Raw genomic sequence first — 16,302 nt, 5'->3', positions numbered from 1 at the left:
CAAGTATGCACAGAATCTGGTTCTCAGAGCAAGATGCAGCAAGTATTACTTGGGTCTGAAGCCCCACACTGCTTCCTTTCCCTGCAGAAGTAACGTTGAACCTTAAACTTCTCCAAATGCTCCTTATGTGGGGAAGATGTCCGAAAGCTAATCATTCATTGCATTAGAAATACACAAGATCCACCTGCCGGTCAAGAAGCGGCACAAATAATTTCACAAGTACATTGCTGCTTTTTAAAATAACCAAACCAGGAGATAACTGTATAAATACAAAGACTTAGGAGTTCTTTGCAGAGTATTTTATTTCAAATAGAATTAAGTTTCCTTCAATTTCTGTTCAGTACAAAAGACTGCCTACATTTTTTCCTAATGAAAACATACAGCATTGACTGACACATATGTCAGAGTACAACAGTTTCAATAAACTGGACAAGGCAGCTATGAACAAAATAAATACATGCAATTATGATCTTTAGGAAACATTTCTGAAGTGAAGGCAGCTTCTGAATGGACAAATGGCACACGGTCGGTTTAGAAATGTAACAGGACAAAGACAGCTTGGAAACTTCCTCCAGTGGCGTAACAATTTCTGGAGAAGCTGCAGGTAGTTTTGGGTTGATATTTCACTGGATAATACTGCAAATAGTTCTACTGAACATTCATTTGACTCTTCAAAATGATTTTTTTTACATAAAGGGAAGGGTGAAGGAAACACGAGGTAATTGGTCCCTTCCTCAAAGTTGGGCAGGTATTTAGCACATAAAATTCAAAAAGGACCATTCTCTGCCTGAAGCGCAGTGAACTTGTTGACATTTGGTCTCAGCACATGCTGTGGACATCACAATTTGTCCACTTCATTGCATAAATGAAAATCTAGTAAAAGACAAAAACAAGGTCCCTTTTTAGACACATTTCAGACTATAGTAGGTCAGACTGTGGCACAAATCAGAGTGAAGTGTTAGCCACCACCCACATTGCCCTCAATTATTGTAAAAAAAAACTACCCTGGCCCAATATCATGGCCATGTGTGTCACCTCCCAACAGCAATCACCCTATTAAACGACTGTACTAGTGCAATGTTCAATACATGCTTGCTGTTACGGCCTCTTAAGATCTGGCAATTGTATTTACAACAAATCTAAAGTTTTTTTTTAAAGAGAGGGATGGTTTGAACAGAGTGGGGCAACCTTTGTACCACAGCCAAGGAAACATGGGACTTAACATTATTAAACAAGAGTCATTTTGGCATCCCTGCAAAAGGACATAGTGCCAGAACGGATGACACTTGCTCAGTGAACACAGTCAGTCAGTTGAACATCAACAGGCAAGTATCTGGTGTCACCAAAAATATTTCTGTATGCTTAAAATTAATAGATGTAGCACTAGGCAAATCTTGACTTGACACAAGTACCTTAACTATTTGCAGGCTATAAACAGGCAGACAAATGACTACCCCTTTCAGCACCTTTGTTATACAAAATATGTAAAAAAAAGATTTCCATGGCAGTAATGCCTCAAAACCTTTTTCACAGGCAGATGAGCACGAGGCTTTGGTTAGTACACGCTCCAGTTTAAAGGGATACAGTTACTACTATTTGTTAAAATAATTGAATGCTTTCATTTCAGGCAAGTTTTTTAATTAACATTTTATCATTGAAAAATACACCTTCCAAAAATATAGGCAAAATATTTCACGGACTCAGGCTGATTGAAAACTAGAAATTTGGAGTATAGTCCATGCTGGTGTGGTGTTGTCGCATGTAAAATACCAGACATTGGTCTTAAAAAAAGTGCATAAGTGTACAATGAATGTGCTTGATTCAGCAGAGGGATCTTGGAAAGTAACTAGACAGTAACAGCTCATTCAGTACTGCTAATGTTTGGACAATGAGGTGAAGCTATTAAAAAAAGATGAAACTTATAGCCAGAACTGTAATGGCCATGCCACGGCTGCACAATTGGTCAGACATGAATTATTGCATTCAATTCTTGCCCAATCACAAAGAATACATATGTGAGATGGTGCACAGGGGAAGGAGATTAATCCTTGGTGTAAGGGTAAGAAAGAGTAGAGATGTTGAAACTCACAGGCCAGAAGGTACAAGGTTAGTACGTTAAACAAAAACCTACCTGGATACCCATGCTGAATAGAAACACTTCAATTTGTGTAGAATGAAATTAAAGAATTTTTTAAAAGCTTGTAAGAAAATCAAGATTGGGGAGGGAGCGCGCAAGGAGAAATACAGAAGTCATCATATGTATGAGGAAGATAAACTCAAATATCACTTCAAAGTAGGGGTGGAAATGTAGGACCAGGGAGATATTTAAGATAGCGGGAAATTAACCTGAAGCAATTATTAGGAGAGACTTCCTCTACTAAAGAGTGATGGACGTTTGGAATCAGTTAGGGAGGGTAGTGAAGACAAATACACTAGGGGACAGAGGGGTGAGCTAGATCCCTGCCCAGTTCTCAACAAGCTACACATCTTTTGATTTGGTTGATCTCAAGGTGGAGAAGCAGCATGGCTACTACCCAGAGTCGAGTAGCCCGACATTTGTCAAGACAGTTTGTGCGAAAATTAGCTGCTTGGGTGAGCTACCACTGGGTGTCCAGCCTCCATGGAATTGTAAACCAGTAAGAGTCAGCAGTCAGGAGTGTTGCTGAGAAAAATGGGCGAAATTAGTTCTTGAGGCATGTCTTTAAATGCTCTTAAAAGGCAGCCAAGCAATTCAAGCCTATTGCCCATTTTTCTTATCGCCCAAAGGTAACGGAGTTGCTGCAAAACATATTCATGATCAAGTTAATGTTAGAACTAAACTTGCACTTCATCACCCAGATTGAAAATGCTACAAAAAAATAGTGAAGGTGCGCTCTGGGGAAAACAAAGGTTCACCAATATCCTCATCAGAATGACTACATGGAGCCATTTTCCTTCTGTAACATAGTTGGAAATGGTCTTAAACAAAAGGGCAAACATATCTAGTTTTCCACTTTTTGGATCTCATTTGGAAGTAGAGGTACATGATCATTAAGAAAAAACAGGAAGCTGCATACAACATGACACACAGGCTCATGTCCACATTGGAAAACCCTATTCCAAAAAATGAAACAGATTGTTTAAACTCTTTCAGGCGGGCCGCATCCTGGTCAAAAGAAATTCTTTTCCGGTTACTGTCAGCCAGATGACCATTTTCGGGTTTTGTCAAGGCACTGCGTCTTGAGTTTTGGCCTAGGTTCTGGAGGTTGCCTTTCTGCCTTTTGTGGTCATTTTCCGGTGGTGGTACTTGTTTTTTACCCTCATTTTCATTACTTTCTGGAGCTGCTTTCCTTGCTTTGTTTGCTTGCAAGTCATATTCACTATATTTATACGAAATGTTGTCCACGCTGTAATGAGACTTCAAAAATGCCAGAACCTCTTCCTCCTTCCAGGTATGGAGTCCCTGAATCTCTTCATGGCATCTGGGACACTGGTCCGGAGTTGGCCATGCCACCTTCGGGAACATTGGATCCTCACTTGGTGCACCTAAAGCAAAACCAAAAGAAAATAAAATCAACCTCAAGAGTTAAACAATACTACAAGTGCCAATGCCACAGATCATTTTGAAAATGGAGGCAAATATTTAGAATGAAGCTCAGATATGAAAGTTTTTTGGATTTGCAGTCTTATAGTAACCTTTTCTTCTAAATGATGCATGTTAGCTAATTGATCAAAAAAACTTGAACCTTATTTTGCTTGCAGTATTGACAAGCTACCCAATCATTGTACATTCTTAATGCTAAAGGCACTGAACAGAAGTCGCAGTAGCATTGGAATTTTGATGCATACATAAAAAAATCATCTGCATTTGAACCAGTTGCATCTAAAATTTACAATAACACCACAATCAAAAGCAAGTTGTAATTCACCAACATCCATCTGTTTCCTGTTGCTTTTAGGTTTTTGGGGTCAGACAGAGAGAGGACTTGTCTCCTTTTCTTCATGCTCTGCCACTTTTCTTTTGGCCCACGTCCAATTAGAGGGCAGAATAATGTTAAAAAGATATAATTAAAGGCACTCTATCTGAATGCACGCAGCATCCGCAACAAGGTTGATGATTTGGAGGCACAAGTTGTGGTAAATGGATGTGATTTCATTGCTATTATGAAGACAGGGCTACACGGCGATCAAGATTGGGAACAGAATATCCAAGGATATTTGCTATTTAGGAAGGATAGGCAAAAAGGTAAAGGAGGTAGGGGAGCGCTCTTAATAAGGGACAAGATCACTACATTAGTAAGAGAGGACCTTAGATCAAAGGTTTGAGATGTAGAATAAATTGGATGGAGCTAAGAAATAGTAAGGGGCAGCAAACATTGATGAGAGTTGCTCAGAGGCCACCAAATAGTAATGGTAATGTCGGGGATGGTACAAGTCAGAAAATTAGATATGCATGGGTTACATAGTAATAATGGGTGACTTCAATTTACATATAGGCTGCCTAAACCTAATCAGCACGAATGTGGAGGTGGATGAATTTGTGGAGTTTGTACAAGATAGGATTCTGGAGCTTTATGTTGAAGAATCAACTAAGGATCGGGCTGAAATTCTGCTGAAACCTGCATCTTTTGCCATTGTTTTACATAAGGTTATAATTCATCTCCATTTATTTCAATCTATGTATCACATATGGCCTCTGTGTTTGTTGAACGCTGTAACTGAACACAGACATTCAGTGTCTATGTTTTGTTTGTACTTAAGACGACCCTGTTCATTTTCATCTCTTGTTGCAAACTGGCCTCAGTCACAAAACTATTAATTTATCGGCACTTGTTTGCTGAGGATTCTTCTTGCTTTTTTCTCTCCCTTCACCTGTAATCAGATCCAACGTCCATCTGGCTAGCACTCAGATTAAAATTTGCAAGCAAAGATCAGGGTTAAACAGATGGATTTACCTTACCATTACTATTGTTATTCAGCTTTGGTGCTTAATGAAGGACAAATTTGCCTGAATGTTCATATTATCCAACTGGACAGAAAGACAGAACTAATCCCATGCTCAAACTCAGCCTTGGGGGAAAAAAAAACACTGAAGCAACAGGGGATTGAGCACCTGGACATCAGTAACTGTATCCATAGGGATCAGAAACAAGTGCCCTGCAACTTGCTATGCAGAACTGCAATACTCTTGACAACAAAATCATACATGCAGTAACTATTAGGTATTTGCCTTGCCAAATTACTTGCTTTAGGTGTGGTTAAAATTATATTAATTAACAGACACGCTTTATATGAGCCATTCTAAGAATGACTAAATCAGATAGCTTTAAGCTATGCCCTTATGGAACAAAAACCGAAAATGCTGGCTGAACTCAGAAGATCTGGCAAAATCTGTGGAGAGAAAAACAGAGTTAACGTTTTAAGGGTTCTATAGACTCAAAACATTAACTTTATTCCTCTCTCCACAGAAGCTGCCAGTCCTGATGAGTTCATCCAGCATTTGCTGTTTTTATTTCATATTTCCAGCATCCACAGGGTGCTGCTTTTACGCCCTTATGAATTTTGATGTTCAAACACCCACATTGATTAATAAAGCTACAGTGTGTTGCTTGATACCACTTCAACAGCTTGGAAAGTATCCCTGTAAGGGTTAAAACAAAGGACACTAATCCAAAACAAGAGGTATTTGGTCAAATAGATATCTTGGAGGGGTCTTAAAAGGAGGAGAATACAATCGAGGAGCAGAGAGAATTTCTTTTGGAAGCGGTGGTGTGAAGAAGCTGGAATCAGGGTTCAGGATGGGGTTGCAGGAACTGGGCAAGGGTACAAAGATAGTGAGGGGTAAGAGCATGTAGAAATTTAAACACAGATGAGAATTTTATTTTGATGGAAAGCTAGTAAGTGAAGAGGCAGCTGAACATTGCTCATCCATCCTGCCCTGCACAGAGGTTTAACCAAGTTAGTGAGGGGAAGGCCAGCCCGCAGAGCATGAAATAGTCAAGTCTGAAGATGATACAGATATGGATGAGGGCTTCAGTGGTAGCTGGGCAGAGCCGATATTATAAAAGTAAAGTGGGCTGGGGGGAGGCTGTGATGGAGAATATAAAGGTGGTTGGAGTACAGCTTAGGGTCAAGGAGGACACAGAGGTCACAACCAGTTTGGTTAAGCCAGAGATAGTGGTTATGATGGGAAAATAAAATTAGTGACATGAGTAGAGATTGCGTTTGGAGCTGAAAATGCATCCTATGCCTTGACAGAGCCAGGTATGGGTGTTCTGGGAATTTCAGGCAGATGACATCAGCATTAAGAGAAACAATTTCTGATAGGTATAATTTGCCCTAAACATAGACAAGTTTTGAATCGGGGCACACAGGCTTGAGGTCGAGGGGCTGAATGGATTACCTGTTCCAACATGTGGACAGTACTTCGCAATCCGTCCTTTTTAAATTTCAAAACCAATCTCCCAAATATTTGTAATGCTCCTTATATCTCTTCCATTTTGCTTATGGGATAATTTGTCTAAATTGACTATTAAAAACATTTCAGCAAGACGACAGAATCGTGCTAAACTCAGGAGCCGCCTTCCATCTCGCAGCTATATCCAGAAATAAGAAGTTAAGAGCATATGGATAGAATGCAAGTGAATAGAATTTAACTTCAATTGAAGTTATTGTAAATGATATTAACTCATGGTCTTTGTTTGACCCAGGGCCAAAATACAAGTCATTGCAGATCGGATAATCCTAGGGACCTACCCCTTTTCCAGGGATTACGTCCCCAAGTTCTTGACTCAACAGCCAGGGGAAACATTCTATCTATATCTACTCTGTAGATAGTCACAGTCCTACAGTTTGAAAACCAACCCTCTACAACCATCTTCTGCCTTAACAAAGATTAGATACAGCTGAAGGTTGCAAATCTGTGACTCCCATTTGGCAGACAGATGGTTTCTTAGATGGTTTCAATGCTTTAAATTTGAAGCACGGGTCTTGTAAAGCCAAGGATGTGCAGCAGGCTCTGAGGTTTCTTTCGAATTTCTAGGTTTGTTATCAGGTGAACATGAATTTGGGGAGTTCAATTCTGGCCTCGGGTGACTGTGTGGAGTTTGCATCATTCTCTCCGTGTCTGTGTGGGTTTCCTCCGGGTGCTCTGGTTTCCTCCCACAGTCCAAAGATGTGTGGGTTAGGTTGATTGGCCATGATAAATTGTCCCTTAGGGTCAGGGGGATTAGGAGGGTAAATATGTGGGGTTACAGGGGTGGGATTTAGGTGGGATTGTTGCCAGTGCAGGCTTGACGGGCCAAATTGCCTCCTTCTGCACTGCAGATTCCACGATTCTATGAATCACTCTGAATTTGTAGATTAACTGCCCTCATAAATGGTAACAAATTGTCCAATTATTACAAGGTATAAATACTTTGCACCTTCATCCGCAGGAAATCAAAACCATCCCTTATATATGGAAAACCTTACTTGCAATGAGAGTTACACGCCGAGGTGACTGTCCTGTACTTTCTACCATTTATTCCTGGTCTACAACAGATGACAAACACCCCAAAGGCAGCGAGTAAAGTTATTCACTTAAATTAATTCTATTTCTGCACGGCATTGCGATGGTGAAAGTTGTACAAGAACTTTCTAAATATAAACACAAATACAAAATGTGTTAGAAAAAACACATTCTCCGAAGTTTTTTTTAAAAATGAGAAAGGCTAACAACTGCTGAAAGTTTTATGCGTACATTGTCCCAAAAGGTACAGTCTGACAGATGCATTGTTCAGCTTTAACTGCCTCCTCTACCAGCTGTTTCTTTGAAGCCTGTTGTGTATAGGCCTTGAGCCTGGTTAACAATTCATTACAACACAAGTAAAACAAAACCAACTGGCTCCTACTTTGTGGGCTGTGAATGAGGGATTCTCCCTTTCACTGGTTACTGGTTGACAGATGACAGGTTGTGTGTCATAACTCTCCAGAGAAGAGGTGGTGGTGGCGATGTTTCTTTTGGGCGGGGGCGGGGGGGGGGGGGGGGGGGGGGGGGGGGGTGGGGGGGGGGAAGGCGGGTGAGTGAGAGAGAGAGAGAGAGAAACAGGGCTGTATCTCCCAATGCGACTGTCTCTCAGGTACCACGGTGATCTCTCACTTAACGCCCCTTGGTGTTTTTATAACTAATTGTTTGGAGACATGCAAGTCCTGCACTGCTTATAGCGGCAAACATATAAAATAAATGATACAACACAGCTGTCTGGTGGGATTCAGCCTACATGTCCTCCAACCCTCACAAAACAGACTGCTATTCAGTTGCATGGGCAGAAGCACACAAGTAGCCACTACAAGTCGATAGCTGTAGCTGCAGCTGCAGAATACAATTAATTTGTGCACACCCCTGCTGTGGTGTTATTGTACGTTTGTCAGTATCAATCATTGTTCTCGCCATTTGGTCTTGTGTTAGTAAATGGGACCTATTTTATGGATCATTACACAGGCTTGGGTATTCAGTATATGGTATAGATAGGGAAAAATATATCTGGAATAAACTGCAGCAACAATGCCTAAACGGACAGGCCACGCTGCCCTCTAAGGGTGGCCCTTCACAAAACGAAGACACCCCATCTGTATTGGGCTGCAATAATTCAGAAATCGCCTTTCAGAAGCTGCCCTCTCTTTTCTGTTGCAACATTAACGAAACAGCACTTAACAGTCCACTTGCATTCAAGTGGTAATTGAATACAACTCATAGACAATGACCTCACTCAACAATGGAGATGCGGAACAAAACCCACAATTTACATATTACATGTTTACAACATCACAGAATGTGCACGCAGGCAGGTTAAGTAAATCATCACAATTCTCTAATTGAAATTTCCCCAACTATTAGTAAAAACAGAAAAAATGCTGGTTGTGTGACTAAAGAAAACACTTGTTTTCTAATTAACAATGCAGCCTTGCACGTAATTCAAGACAGCAAAATTCTTTAACTGGATTAAAATCTCAGAACCATATAGCACAAAGATGGCCATTTGGCCCATCAGATTGGTGCCAGAAAGGTTGAAGAAAAAAAGGAGTCTGTTCAGACTTAACTCATGATGTGGAGGTGGAGATCTCCCACTCACCTGACGAAGGAGCAGCGCTCCGAAAGCTAGTGGCGTTTGCTACCAAATAAACCTGTTGGACTTTAACCTGGTGTTGTTAGACTCCTTACCAGACTTAACTCGTCAGGTGAGGTACTATCTCAACATACAATGACCAGATGTATATTGGAGATTGCATGTGTTTCCTGCTCATTTGACCCAGGTGCACTGGCTGGAATAGTTATTTTCTGTTAACCTGGTGAATTCCACTAAGTGTTTGCACAAGATTTTTTGTTGGATCAAATTATTGATAAGTCACCTCACGGCATTTATAGCAAATGCACATTTATTTTAAAAAGTTAATATCTGGAAGAGTGACTTCAAGGAGCTGGTTTTGTTAGTGATTATTGGCTTTTTCACCTCAAATCTGTTCCCCAGTTCTCCTTCATTCTTTTCTTTGACCTTGTAATCTTAAAATGAGAGATCACCATTAAATAGAAAATAAAAAATGCACTGTGCATACTCAAAAGGCTTGTTGCTTGAGGCAGCATGTAGAGAGTGTTAGAAAGGAAAACAATACCATGCTACACAAGGTAATGTCAGGGTGATGTCCAAACGCTTGGTCTAAGTTGTAGGTTTTAAGAAGCACCTTAACAGGAGGAAAGAGTTAGAGAAGCAGAGAAGTTTAAGGACACTAGCTGCCACTGCATGGGATCACCAGTGCGACTCAAAGCTTGCACAGTATTATGGAGTACTGGAAACCTCATTTCCTGTTTTGAACTTGAAACTAATTTTTATATTTTAAAACCGGATACAAAAATCTGAAAAGATGGCCACCCAAGAGTCACCTGACTTCTTTTGTGGATTGAAGCCAGTCCCCCGTCTCAAAAAGGAAACAAAGGAACATTCCAGACTGATGTAAATCAATGCCATTTCCTGAAATCAATCCAAAAGGGCATTATCAAATTGAAGGGGATCATTCAAAAACAAAGACTTCGACTGTCTCAAACACTTGAGGTGTTAAACTACAACACAAGGGATGTTAGAATCAGCATGTACTTGGATAAAGGTTTGGACTTCTGGAAAGTCACATGCTGAGACTGCCATGTTTTCTGTTAGATTTCAAAAAATTAACACAAGCTGTTTGCACAGTTCCACCAGAAGCCATCAAACTCAATGCAAGTAATTCAAATAGCCAAAGTGATGAACAGCAATACCTTGTAAATGGAAGATTCCAACAGAGCAAAGAGCTCTCCCAACTTCAAGTTCACCTAAGAACAAACCTCCTAGAAATTCAATTTCAAGAAACCTCTCAGCCTGCTGCGAATCCTTCGCTTTACAAGACCCACACTTCAAATTTAAAGCGTCGAAACCACCCAAGGAACTACTGGTCTGCCATGTGGGAGTCGGAGATTTGCAACCTTCACCTGTATCTAATACTTGTCTGTGTGAGACATCACATTTAATTCAGGGTAGGTGAGCAAGGATAAATAACCTTCTTTATTTTTAAACTCTCAAAAGTTTGTTGCTGGAATTATTTAATTGGGACCCACAATGAAGTGGGTAAGAAAACAGGCCTGTCATCACAAAACATGTGATCACGGGAGGAAGGGAACACAAACATTCTGTCCCTGACACTAGAAAGAGTGTAGCACCTAAAGCATTCACGTGCTTAGAGGTCCATCTATCTGTCTGAAAGCAGGTTAGATGTTTTGATGTATGCTAACCTGGGGATTTTCTCCTGACATCCATGAACAAAAAAGGTACAATAATCTGAGATCACACACCAACCGACTCAAAAACAGCTTCTTCCCTGCTGCCATCAGACTTTTGAATGGACCTACCTCGTATTAAGTTGATATTTCTCTACACCCTAGCTATGACTGTAACACTACATTCTGCACTCTTTCCTTTCCTTCTCTATTAGTGGTATGCTTTGTCTGTATAGCGCGCAAGAAACAATACTTTTCACTGTATACTAATACATGTGACAATAATAAATCAAATTAAATCGGAAAAGTCCCAACCAATTGACAGTCAGAGAATGCATTATAAACATGGCCTTGCACTCTCCTGCAGTTATACTGTAATAAGGAGGAGAATCAAATTCACATCTCAAGTGCTTCTCGGGTGACTTTACACTCAAATTACACTTCATGGGTTGCATCAATGTAATGTTGAATGTGCAAACCACGCACAATGCCAGCCGATTTAGTGCTGTCTTATTCTCAGAATTTCCACTGAAATAAAATTAAAAACTTCTAGTTTTACTTGCCCTGGTCACTTTAAAAACCATTTGAGATGAAGCATCGTTTAAGATTTGATTTGTCACATGTATTACTATACAGTGAAAAGTACTGTTTCTTGCATGCTATACAGATAAAACATATCATACATAGAGAATGAAAAGGAGAGAGTGCAGAATGTAATGTTACAGTCATAACTAGGGTATAGAGAAAAAGCAACTTAATACGAGAAAGGTCCATTCAAAAATCTGATGGCAGCAGGGAAGAAGCTGTTTGAGTCCGTTAGTTCGTGTCCTCAGACTTTTATATCTTTTTCCCGATGGAAGAAGGTGGAAGAGAGAGTACGTCCAGGATGGGTGGGGTCCTTCATTATGCTGGCTGCTTTTCCGAGGCAGCAGGAAGTGTAGACAGAGTCAATGGATGGGAGGTTGGTTTGCCTGATGGATTGGGCTACATTCATGGCCCTTTGTAGTTTCTTGCGGTCTTGGACAGATCAAGAGCCATACCAAGCTGTGATGCAGCCAGAAATAATGTTTTCTATGGTGCATCTGTAAAAGTTGATGGGAGTTGTAGCGGACCTGCCAAATTTCCTTAGCCGCCTGAGGAAGTTGGTGGGTTTATTTAACTATAGCGTCGGCATGGAGGGACCATGACAGGTTGTTGGTGATCTGGACACCTTGCAATTTGAAGCTCTCAATCATCTCCATTTCATCCTTGTTGATGTAGACAGGGGCACATCCTCCACTATGCTTTCTGAAGTCGATGACTATCTCTTTCATTTTGCTGACATTGGAGGGAGAGATTATTGTCACAATTATTATCTGCCATGAACTCAGCTCCTCAGCCAGATGGCCAAGTCTTTGGAATGACTGAACTGTTTGCACTTGCCACTATTGTGAGCAAATGTAGAGTTAGAATAGTGAATTACCTTCTTGACTGATCTCCAAAAGGTACAACAAAGCACTGGGGCAGACTGATATAATGCCTCACCTGTCACAGGCCAAACAGAAGCCTAAGTTACTGTTGCAAGTCCCACAATTCAGATAAGAATTCTGCCCCGGGAGGAAGAAAATGGGGAGGAAAAAAAGGATAGATTGCAACAGGTAGAACTTAGACTCAAACAAACATGACAATGGCAACGATAAGGAGAAAGCAAGTGGGAAACTGGCAGACAGGCTCAGTGCACCTCCCAGTGGCTGAATCTCAGCTACACAGTTCCTTCCCAAATTCTTAACATTGGATAAGCAATGCATGCAATTAATTCCATTTTAAAATCCAGGGGAAGTAAATGAGCTGCAACTTTTGTTAAATGATTATGTCAACGTTTTGCACTTCAGAGCTGCTCAAAATCCCACAGTTCAGTCCATGATAAGTCACCAGAGACGAGGAAAACCAATCAACAACATGTGCACATAACGATACACCAAGGCACACAATTATTCATTTATTTTCCTGGCCATCAAGGGGATGAAGTAAATGCTTACCCTCACAAAGCTGGCAACTATTGAGTTTTATCACTGGCAGTTTCTTCATAAATCTCCGCAAAGAAATTTTTACCTTAATGTCAATCAATGTATTAGTTAGTAGCACTCCAGTCTCGGAGTCAAAAGTTTCCGGCTGTTAAGTCCTCTCCGAGGCTTGGGCACAAAAACAAGCCAGACACTTTAGTGCAGTGTGGAGTGAGTGCTGCACTGGAGGTGCTGTCCTTTGGATGAGATGTTAAACAGAATCTCCATCTACCATCTTGGGTGGATGCAAAAGAGCCCAATGCGCTATTTCAAGAGCAGGGGAGTTCCCCGCCCCAGTGTATCCTAGCCAATAGTTATCCTTCAATCAAAATCAGATATGGTCATCATCACATTGTTATTGGTAGGAGTTTTCTGTGGGCAAATTGACTGCCGTTGTTGCTGAGAATACAATAGTGACTTTGCATCTAAAGTACTTGTACGGTGGCACAGTGGTTAGCACTGCCACCTCATAGCGCCAGGGACCCGGGTTCGATTCTTGGCTTGGGTCACTGCCTATGTGGAGCGTGCACATTCTCCCAGTGTCTGCGTGGGTTTCCTCCGGTTTCCTTCCACAGTCCGAAAGACATGCTAGTTAGGTGCATTAGCCATGCTAAATTCTCCCTCAGTGAACCCGAACAGGCGCCGGAGTGTGGCGACTAGGGGATTTTCACAGTAACTTCATTGTAGTGTTAATGTAAGCCTACTTGTGACACTAACAAATAAACTCTAACTTCACTGGCTGTGAAGCACTTGAATCTGAACCAGTGATGAATAAATGGCAAGGAACGCCAAAGTCAGGAGAGTGCGCGTTTTGATGGGGTCGGAAGTGAATGTTTACTTTTCGTCATTTGCAGTTACGCGACAGCTGTGAGAGACTATCACCTCCTGCTGGTTTCACTTCTGAAGCAAACTGCAAACAGAAGAGTCATATGGACTGGAAATGTTTACTCTTGACTCTGTCTACACTTTTCCACTGTCTCGGCAAAGTAGCCAGCATAATTAAGGACCCCACGCACCCCGGACATTCTCTCTTCCACCTTCTTCTGTTGGGAAAAAGATACAAAAGTCTGAGGTCACGTACCTCCCGACTTGAGAACAGCTTCTTTCCTGCTGCTGTCAGACTTTTGAATGGACTTACCTTGCATTAAGTTGATCATTCTCTACACCCTAGCTATGACGGTAACACTACATTCTGCACTCTCATTTCCTTCTCTATGAACGGTATGCTTTGTCTGCATAGCGTGCAAGAAACAATACTTTTCACTACATGTTAATACATGTGGCAATAATAAATCAAATCAAATCTTGCTCTCTCCACAGGTGCTACCAGATTGACTCAGTTTTATCCAGCTTTTTCTGTTCTTACTCCAAACAGACATCAGTTTTGTGTTTTTTATACTGTACATATCAGTGACGCTGACACTGTTGCTTAGAGGCACAATGCGTACAACATAACCATCCATAGAAGTGTATGCTTTAAGTGGTTAATTCTGAATTGTCCAATGTTTCTTTGAAGCGTTAGCTGCTGCTTAGTTGGTAGCACTTTGTCTCTGAATCAGAAGGCTGTGCAGTTCAGAGAATTGAACACAAAACCGAGGCTGAAACCCCAGTGTAGTGCTGAAGGAGTGGTGCACTGTCAGATCTGTGTCTTGTTAAACCAAAGCCCCATTGGCCCCTTCAGGTCGCCACAAAAAATCCCACAACAGCACTGTTTTTGAAGAACAGTGACCTGGCTAATAGTTACCCTTCAACCGACACTACCGAAAGCAATGATCTGGTCATTCTCTCACTGCTGCTTGTGGGACCTGGCTGTGTGCAAACTTGCTACTGCATTTCCTATGTTCCAACAGTGACTACGTTTCAAGTCTATTAAATTAGGTATAAACACTTTAGGACATGAATGGGAGATTGTGAGGGGTGCTACATAGATGTTAGACTTCTTGAAAAAATTGGGAGCTGGTTACTTCAGTACTGGAAGCACATTCCATTTATTTGATTTATAAACATCCAGTCACTGGCTACCTTTTGAACATTACGGCAACAAAGTATGGGGGATATACACTTGAACTCCGCTCTTACCTGCCAATCTGTTGTTCACTTCGTTGTGTTTTCTCCACAGCCAGAGAATGGCATCATCCAACGTGGCCACCTTATCCATTGATTCTTTTGCCATCTCTTCAAAGTGCTGTGCACAGTCTCTGCAGCCGAAGAAATGATGAATGTATCTCCTGATAACCTGCAGGACCACTTGAGGGCTGTCATCAAAACCTAAACAAACAGAGAAAAATATGTATATTTTTTAAACCAGCACAATATACCCTCTTTTTAAAGATTAGGACCTACCTTCTCACAACATCCCCAATTCCATTTTCCCTCCCAAAGTACATTGAGCAGCTACATTAACTCATTTATCCTGACAAATACCACATAATAAATACTGGGCATGCCACAGGGTGAAAATTATGCTCAACTTTCCTTTTGTGCTTAAAAGCTGTGATGCAAGTACTTTTCCCCTAAGAAAAAACCTTCATTAAAAGTGAGTGCTTTACCACTGCAACTCACAATAATTAACTGTAAAGGGATATATGTTGCTGAAGCACTTTACTCTTTCACTCACAAATGCAAGAATGTTAAATTTCAAATGATCATAATTTATACTACAGGAGGAGGATGCTAATCGGCTGGTAAGTTGACTCTGATTGGCTGAGGTGCTGCTGTGCAGAAAGCAATGGAGAACAATAAGACTCTCCAAGCTTGTGGGTAATTCAAAAAAAAGGTGCAAGGCTTGAACATGTTTCCTTTGTTTGCAGAGAACGTGTCCTTACATAGGAATATATGCTGCAAGTTTTTAGGTGTCCAGATCACCAAGAACCTGTCCTGGTCCCCCCCATGCCGACACTATAGCTAAGAAAGCAGCCGGCATAATTAAGGATCCCACCCACCCCGGACATTCTTTCTTCCACCTTCTTCCGTCGGGAAAAAGATACAAAAGTCTGAGGCCACGTACCAACCGACTCAAGGACAGCTTTTTCCCCTGTTGCTATCAGACTTTTCAATGGACTTACCTTGCATTAAGTTGATATTTCTCTGTACCCTAGCTATGACTGCAACACTACATTCTGCACCCTCTCCTTTCCTTCTCTATGAATGGTATGTTTTGTCTGTATTGCACGCAAGAAACAAATACTTTTCACTATGTTAATACATGTGACAATAATAAATCAAATCAAGTGCAAAAGGACTACCTTATGAGTTTGACTATCTTAAATTAGTTTTAGCGTGGCTATTAGCACACTCAGGACTGGTCAGCAAATGCTGCACAATCGCAGAATCACATCTGACAGCAGACATTTAGTTTAGGGTCCTGCATGCGCAGGTTTTGTTGGATAAGGTCTGCATTATGCTTATTATAGACAAACAAAGGAACATATTGATTCTATCAGCCAATCATCGAGACATATTGCCCAAGAAAGAAATGCTTCGTCAAGATAATTTTTT

General features: G+C 41.0%; 1 protein-coding gene across 1 annotated transcript in view; it reads right to left on the bottom strand.

Moving 5' to 3' along the window:
• Positions 1 to 257: 257 nt before the first annotated feature.
• The window catches only part of qsox2 (quiescin Q6 sulfhydryl oxidase 2), a 106,181-nt gene continuing 90,136 nt past the window's right edge, over positions 258 to 16,302 (bottom strand). The window contains exons 11-12 of the mRNA XM_078226269.1: positions 14,884 to 15,072; positions 258 to 3,525 (exon numbers count right to left, since the gene is read on the bottom strand). Coding sequence (XP_078082395.1) covers positions 2,960 to 3,525; positions 14,884 to 15,072 — 755 coding nt within the window. The 3' untranslated portion in view covers positions 258 to 2,959. The remainder of the gene's footprint in view (positions 3,526 to 14,883; positions 15,073 to 16,302) is intronic.

This window comes from Mustelus asterias, chromosome 13 (genome assembly GCF_964213995.1).
Source record: "Mustelus asterias chromosome 13, sMusAst1.hap1.1, whole genome shotgun sequence".
Lineage (NCBI taxonomy): Eukaryota > Metazoa > Chordata > Chondrichthyes > Carcharhiniformes > Triakidae > Mustelus > Mustelus asterias.
Note: the sequence above shows the minus strand (reverse complement) of the source record. Positions and strands in the feature narration are given on the sequence as shown.